Raw genomic sequence first — 19,611 nt, 5'->3', positions numbered from 1 at the left:
CCCCTGCACCAAAATCATCAAACCTTTGTTCTAGACTGGTCCAACAGTCAGGCCATTTCTGTACCAGCATATTGATTTAACCGCATCAGTCTGCAAAAATGAAGAGGAATTTCTTTTCACTGTCTTTTTGCTCAGTGGGGCTATCAAGGACTTTTAAGGGTGTTGGGTTCTACAGAGAACATTAAGCAGAAGTGGTTGTCAAAATTACTTTAGAGGAAGCCTTAGAAAGCACCATGTTGGACATTGTGTCCCATTTTTTTTCCTCCTGTGTTGGGACAGATCCTGTTTATTTCACTGAATATGGAGTAGACACTGACTGGTAACAAGACGGATGAAAACGATGTCACTCGAAATCCTAGTGCTCTGATCTGAGTGAGCAGACACTCAGGGCATCTTAGTCTCTCTCCTAGGTGCATATTGAGCATGGCCATGGGTAGGCAGAATCACTCTCATATCTCAGCTACTTGACTGTCTTTTGTTAAAGAGCAAAAGCATATATACATGTAGAATGCAGATCTGTCTTATTTCAAAGTTCTTCTGTTCTTCATCCTGACTCCCAGATTCCAGCAATTCTCATTCCAGACTTGCTATAATCTACATCGGAGTCAGTGTTCCATGCTCCAGTGCCTTCTGATCATCCTGAGCCAATCAAAACCTACCGATCCTGTTTTTCCACTAGAGTCTTACTAAGATCTCACTCAATCCATTAACCTGACAAGCTTAATTTACACAATATCAACAAGTGAAAATGGTTTGATGTATAATGCTCCCATAGAGAGATTTTCTACAGCCTTTGGTAAAAAGCAAAACTTGAACAGAGACCTTTGTCTGTCTTGCTCAAGTCTTTGTCTCTGTCTCTGCATCTGTCTGTATGTCTGTCTGTCTGCCTCTCTCTTTCCCTGTCTCTCTCTCTCTCTGTCTCTTCACCTTCTGTCTCTCCCTTTTTCTGGTTTTGTTTTGTGTATTAGACCTCTCTGGGCAGGGGTAGGGAGACAGATTTTCAAAAATGAATTCTTTTATCTGGTTAAAAGCCAAGTTTTTTTGTTTGTTTGTTTGCTTTTTACAGCTTTATTTACAGTACTCTCAACCATATCTTTTAAACTGAACATTTGTTTCATGCTGAAATTAATAGTTTCTGCCTGTCAAGATTTCACACAAAGAGGAGAAAGAGAAAACATAATTCACGTCTTAGCACATGTTAGACATGGCTTTGGAGCACTGTGCTTCTCTCAAAGACCTGGTTTCTTATTACATTTTATGTAGGTGAAAAATTATAGGACTTATAGTTTGTAAAAATTTAACATTCACTAAAAATATTCAGATTTTTCAAAATATAATGCACTGATTGTCTTCTTTCCCTATCTAAATAATATAGTAGATGTCTATCATGAAAGAGAGCTTTCTGTTTGCTTTCTACTAACAAATTGGTAATCAATTTCAGGACTTTTTTTTGTACTGGGAATTGAACTCATAACCTCATGCTTGCCAGGCAGGCACTTATGCTGCTGAGCTAAATCCTCAGCCCTCAGAAACACACTTTAATTTGACTTTGTTTTTATGGTTGTGGCTGTGGGACTGTAAGCCTGTTGTTCCCCTCTCCAGTCTTCTGTTCCTCCATGAAACAGCAGGAACTGAACTGAAGGAAACTGAAGGCTTCTACCAGTGTTAGAAGCCCAATAATGCCAATGTCGATATAAGATTCTCACAGTTCACCCTGGGACAGAAAACTCTAAAGACATCCAGCATGCTGTGCTACAGCTTTGGCATGGGCTACACAACCAGCAAAGGTTAAATGTCAGCATATTGCATTGTTAATATATAATGAATTCATTGTCCCAGGGTGGCCTGACTATCTGCCTGGTGTCACCTTGAAAAAACAGGAAACAGTTTGCAGAGGAAAACCTGCTCAAGATTCCGGGAATCTTCTAGTCTTTTAAGGGCCTTCCTGGCTGTCCTGGTTTCCCTGGGAGCTATGGATGTGGTCATTCCTCATCAGGGGGAACACTCTCTCACTGGGAGTTCTCAGGTGTAAGCAGCTCACCTGCTTGCCTGGTTGCAAAGTTCCAATTGGCCCTGACAGTTGCAAGAAGTTCCAGTTCTTTGTGACTGAATGAAGTGGACTAGGTGGGGAAGGGAAGGAGCATATTTAGTAAGTGACTAAGATTTCTCAGTCACTGCATTTTCATTATTGAGTCACAGTGAGGTTACAGAGACTGAAGGTAAATATACTCAGAGACCCCCAAAACAGTGCCAAACAAAGCAGTACATTAAACAGCTTTATTGACAGGAATCACTGCTAACATCCTTGAGGTAGGGCAGGAGTTAGTGAAACCCAAAAGATAATATGAGAATGTTTATGTGGTTTAATTAGTCAACTAAAGGGACAAAGATGATTCCTGAAAACCAAGGTCCCTTACATCTATATTCTGAGGAAGCCAACTGATGTGACAAAAGAGTCAAAGCAGTTTTCCTACAGATTATTCCATTTGAATATAACATGAATTCCTCGCAAACGGTTGCCAAGACAACCAGAATACACTGTTCCATGGTTCTGTCCTCCCAGAACCAAGAATGTGGGAACGAGAGGCAGCAGACAGTGAAGCAGAGGTAGTGCTCCTTGGTGCTTCTTCCTTAAGGCTCATGAGTACATCCACCTGATCCTGAGTCATCCATGTGACCTGATGTGAGGCAGCATGAGCTGGCCAACAGAGGCCAAGTTCAAAACAATCATGGTGGGCCCTGTGAGAATAAGGCACGAGGCCAGTCCTGTTCTTGTTATCTCAACTCCACGAGGAGTTGTAGTTTTTGGAGACTGACTGCTTTTCACCCAGATGTATGCATTCATTCTGATTAAATAAGGAGAGAAAATGTAGAACCACAGTGCATACAGTGATGTCCCCTCAGATTCCTCCTCAGAATGATGCTGCTGAGAAAGTCCACTGCTCCCTGACCCAGCTCAGCTGCACCCCTCACTAGGAACTACCATCCACTGCAGGAAATTGCCTCCCCTGGGTTATACTCCCACCCAGGGGCAGCACCCAGCCAGTGACTGGTCAATGTGGCAATACAGTTCCAGTCACCTCTGAGAAGGTCTCCCAGCTCTCCGTCTCCCTGGGATCACCAGAGGGCTTGGCTGCAATTGCAATGCTATTTGATGTCTTCCTTGTCCAACGCCTTCCTCGCTTCTTTCCAGACAAACTCCTCCAAGAGCTCCCCAATAAACCTTCCACACACAACTAGATGCAGAAAATCCAGCCTGGCATAAGGACCAACAAACCTGACTGGACCAACCCAAATAAGGGAGGGCAAATCCACCTGCTTTAACAAGTTTTGAAAATGAGGTGCAGTTGATTGGAACATGTACTCCATGAAACGAGGAAGACTATAACCTTTTCCAATCATATTCTTATATTCACTCTGTAGCAGGAGAAAAGATTATTAAATTTTTGAGGAAAGAAGAATAGAATTTTTTGTACACACAGCCTACCTGGAGGAACAGCAGTGAATTCCACCCTGGTAGGGTGTCTGTGATACACAGGAGGGACCCACTGCTTGAATGTGTATCTTAGAACTCGACTTAGGCAATAAAGCGTCCTCTTGCCCCACCGCCTGTTGGAATCAGTGGTTATCCAAAAGGAGACTCTTACCTCCAGGACCAGCCACAGCTGTCCACCCACACAGCAATCCGCTCTGTAAAACATCCCATAAAACTTTACAACATTGGGATGATTTGGAAGAAATTGCAGAATGTTGTATTCTGCCTCAATTTCTTCATCCATATCCTAAACAGGGTAAGAGAAAAATCCATGCTGGGTTAAGTGTAATGGGAAAAGAAAGATACTGATATGACATCATGCTCAAGTAATCAATTAACATACTGTATTAACTAATGTATTTTAATATCATTCCTTTGTCTTTAAAATACCTAACAATGGACATTCAGATCCCAATTTAAGCCTTCTGTGTTAGTATATCAATATAATTTATTTTTGATATTGTCTTTTTTTTAACTGCCCTGCTTTAAGTACTGTATTTTTTTTTTTTTCATTGAAAAATGTCTGAATTTTCAAGGCAGTTATGGAGCAGTAGCTTGAAAAGATCCAGCTCAGGACAGGTCACACACAGCTTCACTGTGCACAGCAGCTTACAGGATCATAACCTCAGCTCGGAAATAAAATGCCAGCCTAGGATGATCAAATAGCACAAGTCCAGGTCATTTTGTAACTTTTTGTGAAACCATGGAATGGAATATATTACTCTTTCCAAAAGAGTAATTTCTGAAGATCCCAGAGGCCCAAAACCAAAACAAGGGTAAAATGGACAAGAAACAAAAGTCAAGCAACTTTTTAAACTCCAAACAAACTCCTTTTCTTCAGAGAGGCTGACAAATTGTGACCATTTTCAGATTCCATGCCACCTTTCACGGCAGTTATCACTTAGATAAGGAAAAGAAATTGAAAGCTCAATCTGCACAGAACACTAGAATGTGGTCTCAGTTTACCACCGTGACTTACACTGATGGGGTCCAGAATTTTCACTGCAGCCAAACTCCCGTCTCTCTTGTTGGTTACTTTGTAGACCTTGCCATAAGTGCCTTTACCAATGGTCTCTATAATCTCCCAGGTGTCCATAGGATCAGGAAGTGATTCAACTCCAAGCATCATGGGGTTGTAGTGAAATAATCCATAAAGATGTTTCCTGATGGAGAAAAAAAGTTTTATGCCAACAGATCACGTATTAGAGGTGGTGAGTTTTGAAAACAAAAATGTATTTTATTTCTTAATCTTATGTTACTTTTTATTTTCCTCCTGTCTTTCAAGTAACATGGGGAGAAAAAGACTTAGAGGCACCTTAAGAAATGGTAATAGAAGATAGAGCAGAGAAGTAACACAACTCTGGAACACCCTAACCACAATTCTGTAAGTGATTATATTCACACTGCAGGAGGCAGAAAAGGCCCAAGAAGAGGTGCTAGTCACACTGGTTAGTTGCCTTGCCAAGCAGGGAGTGGTGGAAAAGTAGTTAAAACCCATAGGTCTAAAATATCTGTCTCTCCAGGTGATGGTAAATTTAACTAGAGTCCCCAACGTCCCTCTATGTGTGCAGGGTCAAAAGAAGAGTTGGTGCACGCACTAAGCACACACCCGTTGCTGATAGCCCTGGGGGCCTGTGAAGATCAGCCGTGCTCACACCGCCCTCCACAGCAAAAGCCTGGTGTGGGAATCACACCCAGGAGCTGCAGACCCACCTGCCTTGGTGAGGACTCTGTGTTACGGCTTATGTCTAGAATGCCCCCTCCCGACCCTCATGTGGTCAGAGGTGGGGCTTTTTCAGAGGTGGCTGAATCTCAAGTGTGTGGCCCTGGGGTTGATTCATAGTACAATGCTAGGCTCAAGGGCACTAGGGTTAAGAGTGTGAGAGCTACCTGCCTTACGTAGCCTGGATAAGACATAAGAGATAGAAAGGACTGTGCTGGTCCCCTTGCTTGCTTTGCTACCTTCTGCCTGCCATGAACTGTTTCTCCTCTGCAATGCCTGTCTGCCATCCAAACTGCCTTGGAGCCAGCAGACTATGGACTGAAACCTCTATAAACTGCAAAACAAATACATTTTCACTCCTTTAACTTTGGGTGTCAGGTATTTTGTCTCAGCAATGACAAAAGTAACTAAGCCACTGTGTTTACTATGACACTACTCTAGAGCACATGTACCAATAGCAAGCTCGGCAGGTGAAGGCTGACTCTATGCAAGAGCCCCTTCAGGTTCATGTGCTCTCAGACTGTGGGTACTCCCACTTCTCAATCCCAGGGAGGGGGCGTGATCTGGCTCCACAGCGAGAGCTTGGCAGCCAGTCCCTAGCCATGGCTTAGCGTCCAAGAGCAGAAGTGCCTTGTGCTGAGCATCCAGCTTGCATAGGCTTCTCTGGGCTTTGTTTTCCCAAAGCAAAGCCCTGGAGCACGGAGTAAGAATGCACTGGTTTTGTATTTGTTTTTGTTTTCCTACCCTAATGGGAAAATTTTTTAAATATTTAAAAACCATTACAAATACAAAAACCAAACAAAGCTTAAAAAGGCATCCCATTCTATAAAGGGCCTGTTAGCCACATCCTAAGGGCCAAGGCAAACCCTGCGCAGCTGAGGTGCTGTCCCCAAAGGCACTGATGGGACAGCTCAGGCCTTGGTTGTGCTGGCTTCAAGTCTCTCTAGAGCAGCAGCCTCTGCATCCATCCAGGACTTCACAAAATCAATCTTTCTCACCACATGCTACCAATTTTTATCATTTCTGTACCTCATCTGTGCTGTTAGCTACTAAATACTTTTTAAATTACTTTATAGCACTACCCTAAATGCAAAACCAATATCCTTTGCTTCATATCCAAGTTAATGGCAAAAAGATGATTAGGCTATAAATAATGGAGAATTATTCCAGTGCAGTTAGAAATGCTGTCCCTGGACTCCAGCCTAAGGCTGATCTTTCATAAAAAAAGGAACTTGTGAGAGATAAAGAAGAATTTAAGCCTGGCACAATTGTTTTCTCTGATGTCATCAAAAGAGCTGAAGGGAATTAGTTAGCAAGGGATCACTTTCTGATGATGTGACTCAGTACTTTTTGGTACAAGATGCTCAGACATCCAGATATCTAAGGACACTGCTGTAGGCTGCACTTCTTGCAAGAGCAAAAGGCAGGACCAGCTGTGGGTGGCCACATGGTGGGCCCTGAGACAAGAGCCCATTAGCCAAAATGTTCTTGCCTTTCACTGACCCATCAGCCCTGCTCCCTGTAGGCAGGGACAGTGGCATATAGATTCAGTGCAGGGACGCAACAGTGCTCAAGCCATGCTCCTGGCACAGTCTCAGTCCTGCCCAGAGCAACCATGAGACTTGGGCTTGTAACTCATCTCTCTGCCTCAGTTTCTTCAGAGTAGCAGTGGCTGCAGAAGCCATGCTGTCTATCCACGAGGCTGCTGCTCAGATTAGCACAAAGAGCTTAACATGTCACCTGTCATTGCCTGAGAACGCAGCTTCACATACATTTCCCTGCCCTGTTTTCACTTCTAACCACAGACTGGATGAGGAATCAATGGGTTTATCTCAAGTCAGCTATGAGCTTCAGACAAATGACTGGAAGTCGTTGAGCATAGATGACATAGAGTCATTGAATATGGCGCAGGAAAGGGAAGCTATGGAAGCAAGTGGTTTTTCTAAGATTTTGGTTATGAAATATTTCAGCTAAATTCATTTTAATTCAGATGCTGGTATAAATGCTGCAGAAGTGGCACAGAACTGGCAGAGGTAGACCTGAGGGCCAAACATCTTCCCTGCACCCTCCATAGGAGCCAGACAGGGCAACCAGCCATCCTGCATAGCTGGGACCACCTCTGTTTTGCTACTCAAAGTCCCAAGTCTGGGAAATCCCTCAGAGCAAAGCTGGACAATTTGTCACCCTAGCTTCTAGTTCTTCCAAAGACAGTCACCTCCTGAGAGAACTGTTAGAAAACTATTGTTTACTCTCATCTCCTCCACCTCAAACCCTGATGGCTGACTTGTGTCTCTTCTCAGTTAATATTGTCAAGTCCTAAACCACCACCGATATAACACTGTGGAATGTGGCTGTATTTGCTGGTAGAGCCTTTAAAGGGGTAGTGATGGGAAAATGTGAGTGTATGGGTTGGAAAGCTACTCCATATGACTGGTGAGAGTATAAGAAGAGATTTAGACTAAGAAGAAAGGTCATGTGAAGACACAGGGAAATGACAGCTCTCCACATGTCAAGGAGAGGTCTATGGTGAACCCAATCCCACTATCACTTTGATCTTGGACTTCATCTCAAAACTGTGGCACTTGATTAAATAAATCTCTGTTGTTTAAGTCACTTATTTATAGTTCTTAATTATGGCAGATCTAGAAAACTAATACACTCCCCCTTTTTACCTGTTTTTTAAAATTTTGCTTTTGTTTTGTTGGTGCTGTGCTTGATATTTTGAGGTGGTGGTGGTGATAGCCCCAGGAACTGAACTCTGAGCCTTCACACTGAGCTATGTCCCTAGTACTTTTTCTATGTTCTCATTTGGAGACAGAGTTTCACTAAGTCCCTTGGGCTGGGCTCAAACTTGTGAACTTGCTGTCTCAGCCTCCCAGAATTCTGGGATTATAGGTATGCACCACCATACTCAGCTCCGTCCCTTTCACAGATGAGGAAACTGAAGCTCAGATTGGTGACATGATGGGGTAAGGGTAGCACAGGAATAGAAATGCCAGATTCCCTAGGTCTGACCCCAAGACCTTTGCTCCACAGATTAGAATGGAGCCAGTTGGCCCAAACAGTGGCTATTCATACAGCCCTACAATAGTGATCATCTGGTCCAAGACAGCCTCCCGACCAGCCCTTCTGACAGCAAAACATTGCCTTGGCCAGAATGTTAATTCTGAGTGTACACAGCACTTTTGTCTATGTCTGTGTTGCGCGCAGGACAGAGCTAGGACAAAAAGTGCTGCCTTCCTCAAGGATGACATGAAAATAGCAACAGAGACACCAAAGGATGGACCAGGAGCCCTTTGCTGCAAGATGGATGATACCTAGGACCTCAGGACTCTGCAGAACTCTTAGAAGTCTCCAGAGAGGTACCTACGCCACCTACAGTCCTGGAAATGGGAATTCCATGCATCTCTTTGGGAACAATATGAAAGAGAGACCTCAGAAGGCTGAAAAACTCAGGTTACAAGCTACATTCATTGGAAGACACATAGAAGGACTGGGTTTATCTAGGCAGAGGTCAGTGATGGCCTTGTCTATGCAGGACCAGGGGTGGGAAGACAGTTTGCAAACCAATTAGAAGTCCTTTTGGCTCAGATGTATCTGTGCTTCCTGCTACACACTTTGTCTCTGTATGTAATAGTGTTATTTAGGCCAACATCACAAATGGATTTCCCATCAAACTCACAGCCCTCAGAGTAAGATTCTGATGCCCCCACATTCCTATCATCTAAACTCTTTGAGTACCAAGAATAGTGAAGTTATTGCCAAGGCAAAGAGGATAATATAGACATGAATGTGGGATAAATGTTTCCTATCTTTATTTACACATCATTCTCAGTCAAATATCTACGAAACATCCAGACTTCTCTGCTTTTAAACTACTGTCAATTAGATATTTATTTACTCAAAGATTTTACTAACATAATACCTTGGACTCTCTCCTTCTCTTTAGATGGCAAACTTTTAAAAAGTAAGGACCACATCTCTTTATGATATTTGAGAAAGCAGGAATGTTCTTTCTGCTGACAAGAACAGTGCATTACAAATTAAAACAACACTGAGATACCATCTCACTCCTGAAAGAATGGCCAGGATCAAGAAAACCGACAACAAATGCTGGAGAGGCTGTGGGGAAAAAGGAACTCTCCTGCACTGCTGGTGGGAGTGTAGACTGGTACAGCCTTTGTGGAGATCTGTCTGGAGATTTCTCAAAAAGTTGGGACTGGAAATCCCATTTATTCCAGCTATTCCACTTCTAGGCATATTCCCAGAAGAACTGAAAGCATCATACCACAGTGATATATGTGCACCTATGTTTATAGCAGCACAATTTGTAATCGCCAGATCTTGGAAACAACCCAAGTGTCCATCAACTGAGGAATGGATAAAAAAGTTGTGGTATTTCTATACAATGGAGTATTATTCAGCTATAAAGAAGGATCACATTGAGATATTTATCAATAAATGGGCGCAGCTTGAGACCATACTCATAAGTGAAATAAATCAATCTCGCATGTGTGAATACCGAATAGTTTCCCTAATGTAAGTAATGATTCAAATATATAAAAATATGTGGTAATCATGATTCCCCATTAGGTGGCCTTGGAGCCTTATAAAGTTTTCACTCATTAATTAGAAAGGCTTTATTCTGGGCTTCTTGATATGAAAATATTTGAAGCTAGAGTATATGAAGTTTTATCCAAATATTTCAAGGAAAAAGACACTATGGTAACTACTATTAAGTCAGGTTATATGGTGGTGAAGTACTAGGTTGTTGAAACAGTCATGCTGTGACCTCTATTGCTATATTGTTATGTCCTGTTTTATCTCAATCTCCCCCTTATTGTTTTAAAAAAAAATATTTAGTCATTTCTTATGTTTGTCTTAATTAAAGAAAAAATTCAAAAAATTAGGATATATAAATAGTAACTCTTTTTGATTTCCTATTAACTTGTTTTGAAGTCCTGTAGTACTCCCACGATCTTGTTTTGACTGATTAGACTCTGTTCCATTCTATATGATAGTATCAAGTTTGAAGACATAGGCAACTACTTTGAAGACAATAAGATTCACTAAGATACCCATTCTGGTTTGACTATTGTCTTCTTTGGAAGTCCTGTAATGTTTACAATGCCTAAGTTTTATTGGTCTTGTTCTCTACTGTTTTGTCCAACTTTATAATATCTAATGAGATAGACAATTCTTTTTAAGGAAACAAGGGACAACGTTGATAACCATTGTTGATAAACTTGTACTCTGTTCTACACCATGTGCTATGTCTATCCTTGGTATTGACTGACAGCTTTGTTTTGCCATATTTGACTGTATTCTTTCCCCCCCCCCAAAAAAGTAATAAGCACTAAGGAGTAATAAAATCCAAAATGTGTAAATTTTGTTGTAAAAAAGAGAGGGAAAAAAAAAAAGAAAAGAAAAGGAGCTCTAACGGATATAACAGCAAGTGTGTTTAGGGGTGTTAAATAGCTGATTATATCAATGTTTTTGGATCATTGAACACAGCTGTTTGCAGTCTCCCTGTTTGAATGTCCACCTTGTATTCTTTGATACTGTGATTTGAGGAACTATTTTCAAGATGATAATATGTAATCTACTAACAGGTGATTTCTTACTGTTATGTTTTTGTTTGTTTGTTTGGTTTTTTTTTGTTTTGTTTTGTTTTTTTGTAGTCCTGTATTACGTGTACCCTTACACCGCTTTGGTTTGTTTTGTGTTTTTCTCTTTTTCCTCTTAAGTAAAAAAAAAAAAAAAAAAAAAGAACAGTGCATTAAAAACACCTCAGCCCAGCAAAGAGACATCTTGCCCAGAGAGAACAGCTCACCTCCATAAGAAAGCAGTGACTTTCCTGAGATCTGCGCCATGTTGGAACTTAGGACTCTGGGAAGCCAAGCCAGCACCTCCCCTCCCTGGTAAGCGGAGGTGGTGTGGCTGACTGCAGCCCTTCCAGGGGGAGAACCAGCAGTGTCTCCTGAGACCCTAGCCATGTTGGAACTGAGGACGCTGTGAAAACAAACGACCATTCTGCCTCCCCGCTTAGCAATAGTGAACCTACTGCTACATGGCCTAGAGTCAAATATCCCACTACCCCTATCCTCCCTCCCCCACCCCGCCCATTAGCAAATGGGAACCAGAAATCTGAGCATCTCCTGGGAGGTTAACCATAGCAAATTAGGGGGACTTCCTTCTACCATTTCTTTGAAGGCAAATATTTTTATTACTGTTTTGTTCTTTTCTGATTAATGGTACTGCTCTATTCAATATTCTGTTTTGATAAGTTCTATAGTGTTCTATATTTCATCTCATTTTGATATACGTGATTGAAAGAACTATTATAAAGATAACAAAATATACTATGATACCTATTACTGTTATCCCGGTAACCTGCTGTAAAGTTCTGTACCAATTTCACTGGACAATCTTAGTTAGCTTTATTCTGACTTGTTCTGTTGTATACTTTAAAAATAAAATAAATAAATAAAAAGAAAGCAGTGACTTGCCCACCTTTGAATACTACATGGAAATCCTCTCAATCCCATGGAGGCTAAGGCACCACAGACCCAAGAAACAAAACCTCTGCTCCTCTAAAACAAATGCAACACTCGGGGAGAGACTCATTATGGTGGAGCCTAAATTGGGACTGCAGTGAATAACTTCACACCGCCTGATAGTTCCTCCTATGGCTGTAAACTAATAGCTCAGCTGCTTTATCTTATCAAGATTGAATGCCTAAAGACTTCCTAGGGGTTTTGGTTTCCAATATCAGCAGAGGACACACTTTTTAAAAAGGAGCCATGAAATAGTCTATGGTTACATTTTTAAAATTTTATACCATTAAAGAGTTCAATTCCTAAAATTCTGAGCGCCCCCAAAAGGAAAGCACATTATGGTTTCTGATGGAAGAGCACCTCACTGTCTAAGAAATACTGTTGCCGAAACAATTAAACTTGAATCTGACCAAGCATTTACCATTTTATAGGGATAGCAATGAACCACATATGAAATAACTTTATGGAGGAACAACAAGCAAATTCCAGTCTATAAGAAATTCTCCAAGACAACCCAACTTCTTCAACAATTGACTTGCAAATAAAAAAGGATTTTTTTTTTTTTTTTTTTTTTTTTTTTTTTTTTTTTTTTGGTGCTGGGGATCAAACTCACAACCTCGTGTTTGCCAACCAGGGACTTATGCCACTGAGCTAAACCCCTAGCCCTAAAAAAGAATTTTTTAAAAGGATACACTTCTTTTATTCTTAGAATAAAAAAAGCTTAAAATGCTTTTCAAATGTGAAATAAAGTATGGATTCATACAAAAATCCAAAAAAGTAACACTTACAAGGACATTAGAACACCTATTGGTTAGCTGCTCAGACAGGAAAGCACTGGCAACTGTATTTCAGTTGTGGTGATTGCATTTATCATTATGTTTGTCAAGTTTCCTTGTCTCTCAGCAATAGACATGGAAATATTGATGGATGAAATGATGTCTGAAATAATATAAAGGAGAAAATAAAAAGGTGCATCCATGAGTTGGATGTGGTGGTGCACGCCTGTAATCTCAGAACCCTGGGAGGCTGAGACATGGGGACCACAAATTTGAGTACAGCCTGGGCAACTTGAAAACTTAGCAAGACTCAAAATCAAAAAGGGTGGGGATGAAGCTCACTGCAAAGGTTCTGGGTTCAGTCTGCAGGAGTATAAAAAAGGAAGTGGTATATGTGATATGAGATTGGCTTGGATGGTTTGAATGGATAATTCCAAGCCTAAGCACAGGGAGTTACATGATGATATTCTATCCACTTGTAAAGGCTTTTCAGTTTCCATAGTAAAAAGTTTTTAAAATCTGTGCAGCTTACAGAGATGACAGGATACACACTGGTACTGACACACAAGGTGAAGCCCATGTTTCATTTTCTACCATCAGCCTAACACAATTTTAAGACATTCCAAAGTCTATGCAGATGAACACTTTACTGTTGTAGGAAGTAGGAAACCACTAATGTGAGATCAATGAAAAGTACCCAGGCATCTGACTCCTATTTCTGGTCTGATATTTTTGCCCTCATTTTGTGTTGGAAAATCTGAGTGCAAAGGAAGAATATTAGAGCACCCATACTCAGACTGTCAGAAGTCACCTGCCCCAGCCACCCATCTTCTACTGCAACACAGTCAGTTCCCCTGACAGAGGCCAACATCCTAGCTAAATGCAGAGCTGTAGTTAGACAAAACTAATGAACTACTGAGTGGCACAAGGAAAATCAATAGTCAGAAGAACATAAGTGATCTTTTCCTGCCTGTGGACTCCATTTCATCTTCCTGAAGAGGAAAACAGAAAAAATATTGAATCAATACCCAGACACTGAGATGAACCAAGACACTTATCACCACAAAGCTCTGTAGTCATTTTCATCTTGACTCTGAAAAGAAACTGCCCACCGGTGCAGCTGCCCAAGGCAGCTACCCAATGCATACATCTATGTGCATGAGGCACGTAAATGAACGGAGAGATGCATTGGCCCCAGCAAGACCACTGCCCCTTAGGAGCCCATCGGAAGCCTCGCAGGCAAATGAATAGTCTAAGGTGAGCCCCAATGTTAGCAATAAAAAGAACTCACAAAACAAATTTCACATGGTGCCCTTAAAATTGATGTGTTTAGTGAAGGAGGAGAAAGGTGCTCCTGATAAATCCCCTGCTTGTTCACCCATGGCCTTTCAGAGGTCCCCTGTGCATTCTCCCACACTGGATCAGAAGCCACAGATGAGCCCAGCTCTCCCGGGGCCGCCCGGAGCACTAAGCATCCTCCTGCACATGTGCGGCCGACTGTGTCCTGCGGGCCCTCGCTGCTTTGCCTATCATCTCTTTGGGTCAATCAAAAACTATACTTGCTCCAAGGTGATAGTATCCTATCTTATATTCTTTCAACAACAGGTCATAAATTAGGCAAAAAACCAAATCATAGACAATGACTTATATGTTCTATATGTATGTATTTAATGCCAATCGTATGCAGCTACAGTAGGCTCCACAGAAAATACAAGCAGGTAGAATAAATTGATTTCTGCTCTCAAGATTCCAAATTTGTTTAGAAAATCTTTATGACTTCTGGGGCAACATAGCAAAATGAAGGCAGGTATTCTTCCCTAAAACAGTAATCAAACAAAAGAGGGGGCATAACTCTGTGTCCCAATTTTTGAAAAGTATCATTTAGGGAACATGAAAACTGGAAGATCCCAGGAACCACTGCTGCTCTGAACTGGAGTTTGTTGGGGCTTGAAAGATGGGGTACTTGAAAGCCCCAATATCTCTCCCTGATTAGAGAGACGCAGAGAGGGTGAGTTAGCACCGAGAAATGAGCCCAGGCTGATTTGTTATACCTTCAGCAAGAACTTACTAAGAACATTTTACATGCATTTCTCAACACTGGGAGTGTAGAAGGAAGTTGGAGAAGTAATGAGGCTCTATTCTGGAATAAGAAGCCACGTCCATAAGTTGGAATGACCGCACTGGCACCTTAAGTGACCCTTCTGAAAGAAGAGCAATGCGGGTCCATCGAAGCTGACTGCTGCCTCTGATGGTCAGTACTTACAGAGCTGACGGGGGAGGGAACAGACCGGAATTTCCCAGCAAAATTACTGGACACCAAGGCAGAGAAAGAATTTTGCAGGTATGTAGGACCTATGCATACCACACACACACAGCCAAACCCAACCCAGGAAAGCAAACAAGATGGAATAAAAGCTCAAACTTCTCTCCAATTTATGTTCAATACCAGAACCACTTAAGCCATGTATACAATGTTCTGGGTAGGGGTGAGGAATATTTGTATGTTTATCCAGATTATTGTTGAAAAATTAAGACAATACTTTCAGACATGCAAAACTCAGTGACTCCATGAAATCATACTGAAAAACATCACTTGAGCCCAAAATCTAACAAACTAGAGATAAAGTCTAACTCTGGTTAAAAGTTTCATAGGAAGAACAGAACTTATTTCTAGAATATTTAGTGATAAAGCTTTGAAACCTTAAAAGTTAAGTAAAATAAACCAGGCACATGAGTTTAAATATCACATGGTTTCTCTTAAGAAACCCAAAGTAAAGAGCAAAATAAACACAGATAATAGGAAACGGGGAAATAGATCTTTTGTGAAAGGAAAGGGGACCAAGAGGGAAGAGTAGGGCAAAGGGATAAAAAAGAATTCAGATACGTGTAATCATTACATACTGCAAACATGTAGTAATTAAAAACATTTTAGAAATAAAAAATAACAAAAATAAACTAATCACTAGTGTATAGTATATTTTAAAAAGGGAAATATTATATACTTCAACAAGAAAAAAGAATATTATACCATACCTAATAGTACTGGAGAAGGAGAAAAATAAGGGAAGAATTTCCTGACATATCTTTATTTGTTATCTTTGGCACATGCTTGTACTCCTAGCATTTGGGAGGCTGAGGCAGGAGCATCACTCTGAGTTCAGGGCCAGCCTGAACTACATAGTGAGACCCTAATCAAAAAATAAAAAATAAAGAAAGATGACAAATCAAGAAATTGAAACTTTTATTATCCTATTGAAAATTATTACGTTAGCAAAGTAAAATGGAAATATTAACAACAAAGAGAAAGTATCTGTCAATTTTGTCACCCATTTCAATAAATATTCTAATGGATAACTGATAGAGGCTAAAACTATTAGATGAAGTTATTGGATAAATTTCCAACATACCTAAAACATAGGCCATAAATATTTGATATTATCACAAATAAATTACACTTACCCCCCAAAGCATATATACATACACCAAGCCAAAGACACTTGGCAGGGGAAGAGTAAAGCAGAGGACAGGTAGGAGTGAAGGCAAAAAGCCTTAAAGCCAGAAAATGTAATACAAATCACATTAAGATTGCAAATAACTATGTGTTAATAAACATAAGATTCCTTACAAGGGTCAAAACAGATAAATATGTAGAAATTCACATTTAAAACAAAGAATCTCTTTATGACTCATTTAAAAAACAATCATTGTTAACATAAGAAAAGAATAAATTCAGGTAAATAACTATCAAGGACATAAAGAATTATTTTGCAACCAATAATAATAATGGAGCAATTATCGGGCACCAATTTCTGTTCTACACATTCTTATAATGACCTGTGTTTAAATCAACAATGAGTTTATAAGTGTTACAAATCTTTAGTACCAAAAATGAAGTATTAAATCCATAAGATTGTAAAATTCTAGAAGAAATCAGGGAAACACAAAGATACTGACAGGGATTGCTAATCTTGACAGAACAAGGTGTCAACACTATAAAAAATATATAGTAACACAGTCATTAGGGTTAGCCCAGGAGAAATATCTCACCATGTATTTCTTTCTTTCTTTTTATTTAAAAGGAAAAAGAGAAAAAAAGCAGAACAAAACAAAACAGTGTAAGGGTACAAGTAATTCAGAACTACAAAAAAAAAAAACAAAAAACAAAAAAAAAAAAAACAGTAAGCTATCACCAGTTAATAGATTACACGCTATCATCTTAGAAACAGTGATTCAGGTCACAGGATAAAAGCATACAAAGTGAACATTCAAACAGTGAGACTGCAAATAGTTGTGTTCAGTAATCCAATCAAAAATATTAATATGGTCTTCTATTTAACATACCTAAACACCCTTGCTGTTGTATCCTTTAGGGCACTTTTTTTCCCTCTCTTTATTACAACAAAATCTACACATTTTGGGTTTTATTGCTCCCTTAGATCTTATTAATTTTTTTGTAAGAGAATAAAATCAAGCATGATAAAACAAAGCTGTCAGTCAAAACCAAGGATAGACGTAGTACATGATGTAAAAACAGAGTACAAGGTTATCAACAACGATTACCATAATGCCTCTTGCTTCCTTAAGAAGAATTGTTTATCTCATTAGGTATTATAAAGCTGAACAAAACAGTAGAGAACAAGACCAATAAAACCTAAACATTGTAAATCTTACAGAACCTCAAAAGAGGATAAATAGTCAAACCAGAATGGGCATCATAGTGAATCTTATTGCCTTCAAAGTAGTTGCCTATACTCTGATACTTGATACTTTAATACAGAGCAGAATAGAGTCTAATAAGTCAAAACAAGATAATGGGTGTATTACAGGACTTCAAGTTAATAGGAAATCAAAAAAGTTACTATAATATATCCTGCTAGTTTATTTTATTTTTTCCCCTTAATTTAAAAAAGAAACTTAAAAAATTAAATAATTTTTTAATGAATAAGGGAGAGATTGAAATAAAGGGGGCATAACAACATAACAATACAGGTTAAAGCATGACACTTTCAGCGACCTAGTGCTTCACCACCAAATAACCCAACTTAATAGTAGTTACCATAGTGTCTTTTTCTTGAAATATTTGAATATAACTTCATATGCTATAGCATCAAACATATCAAGACAGTGTAACACCATTCAAGTGGATGAAAGCATTGTAGAGTATTTAGAACCAGCTAACAGAAAAATGAACAATGGTTTCTATATTGTCTCATTGCCTATAACAATTTTTGTTTATACTACCACATACGATAAAATCCAGCATGATAAAATCAATGGAGACAGAAGAGCCATAGTTTGGTGCGGCTTCAAAACAAGATGGTATTAAATCAGCACTAGCTATTATGATGTCTTGTTTTCTTCAAAATAGCCGTTCATTGCATCACAGGCCATAATATCAAATAGCCCAAAATAAAGCTGTTCCAATTAATGAGTGAAAACTTTATAAGGCTTCAAGGCCACATAATGGGGAATCATGGTTATCACATACTTTTATATATTTGAATCATTTCCTACACTAGGGAAACTATTTGGTGTTCACAGATGAGAGTTTGATTTATTTCACTTATGAGTATGGTGTCAAGCTGTGCCCATTTATTGATAAATACCTCAATGTGATCCTTCTTTATAGCTGAGTAGTACTCTATTGTATAGAAATACCACAGCTTTTTTAGCCATTCCTCAGTTGAGGGACACTTGGGTTGTTTCCAACATCTGGCAATTACAAATTGTGCTGCTATAAACATAGCTGCACATATATCACTGTGGTATGATGCTTTCAGTTCTTCTGGGAATATGCCTAGAAGTGGAATAGCAGGAACAAATGGGACTTCCAATCCCAGCTTTTTGAGAAACCTCCAGACTGACCTCCACAAAGGTTGTACCAGTCTACACTACCACCAACAGTGTAGGAGAGTTCCTTTTTCCCCACAGCCTCTCCAGCACTTGTTTTGTTGGTTTTCTTGATCCTAGCCATTTTTTCAGGAGTGAGATGGAATCTCAGTGTGGTTTTAATTTGCATTTCCCTAGTAACCAATGATGATGAACATTTTTTCATGTATTTATTTACCATTTGGATTTCTTCCTCTGAGAAGTGTATATTGATCTCAGATGCCCATTTTTGGATTAGGTCTTTGAATTTTGGGGGTCTGAGTTTTTTAATTCTTTACATGTTTTAGGCAAAAGTCTCTTATCTGAGGGGAAGTTCACTAAGATGTTTTCCCAGTTTGTGTTTTTTCTTTTCACTATGCTGGAGATTTTTTTGGTCTTACAGAAACTTTTTAATAAGAGGTGGTCCCAGTTATTGATTCTGGGAAGTATTTCCCGTGCAGTTTGAGTCCTGTTCATGAATTCTCTACCTACCCCTATGTCTTCAAGGTTTCCACCTAATTTGTCTTCCAATAGATTTAGTATTTCTGTTTTAATATTCAGATCTTTGATCCATTTAGATTTTAATTTACTACATGGTGATAGGCTTGGGTCGAGTTTTAGTGTTCTGCAGATGGAGAGCCAGTTTTTCCAACACCATTTATTAAAAAGACTGTCGTTTTTCCAGTGAACCTGCTTGGCTTCTTTATCAAAGATAAGGTGGAGAGTGTGTTTGTAGTTGTGTTTGTATCTTTTAATCTATTCCATTGATCCTCTGCTCTGTTTTGATTCCAATACTATGTTGATTTTACTACTGTTGCTTTGTAGTATAACTTCAAGTCAGGGATTGTTATGCCTCCTGCCTTGCCTTTGATGCTTAGAATTGCCTTTGCTATTCTAGGTCTCTTCTGGTTCCAGATGAATTTTAGGAGTGATTTCTCTAGATCTATAAGGTATGTTGATGGTATTTTTATTGGGTTTGCATTGAATCTGTCTAACAGTTTTGGGAGAATGGCCATTTTCACAATGTTTATTCTTCCTATCCATGAACATGGGATGTCTTTCCATTTTCTGAGATCATCTTCAGTTTCTTCTTTCAGTGTATTATAATTTTCCCTGTATAGGTCTTTCACTTCTTTTGTATGAGTAATTCCT

The 19,611-nt window shown here is 39.6% G+C and overlaps 1 protein-coding gene across 3 annotated transcripts in view; it reads right to left on the bottom strand.

Annotated features, from left to right (window-relative positions):
• Window positions 1–19,611, bottom strand: part of Myo3b (myosin IIIB) — a 448,610-nt gene that overhangs the window by 377,829 nt on the left and 51,170 nt on the right. For all 3 annotated transcript variants that reach the window (XM_063259246.1, XM_063259248.1, XM_063259247.1), the window contains exons 2-3: window positions 4,515–4,698; window positions 3,648–3,782 (exon numbers count right to left, since the gene is read on the bottom strand). In XM_063259246.1, the coding sequence (XP_063115316.1) occupies window positions 3,648–3,782; window positions 4,515–4,698 (319 nt within the window). The remainder of the gene's footprint in view (window positions 1–3,647; window positions 3,783–4,514; window positions 4,699–19,611) is intronic.

This window comes from Cavia porcellus, unplaced genomic scaffold, assembly GCF_034190915.1.
Source record: "Cavia porcellus strain 051 isolate PalLab524CR breed Dunkin Hartley unplaced genomic scaffold, mCavPor4.1 scaffold_12, whole genome shotgun sequence".
Lineage (NCBI taxonomy): Eukaryota > Metazoa > Chordata > Mammalia > Rodentia > Caviidae > Cavia > Cavia porcellus.
Note: the sequence above shows the minus strand (reverse complement) of the source record. Positions and strands in the feature narration are given on the sequence as shown.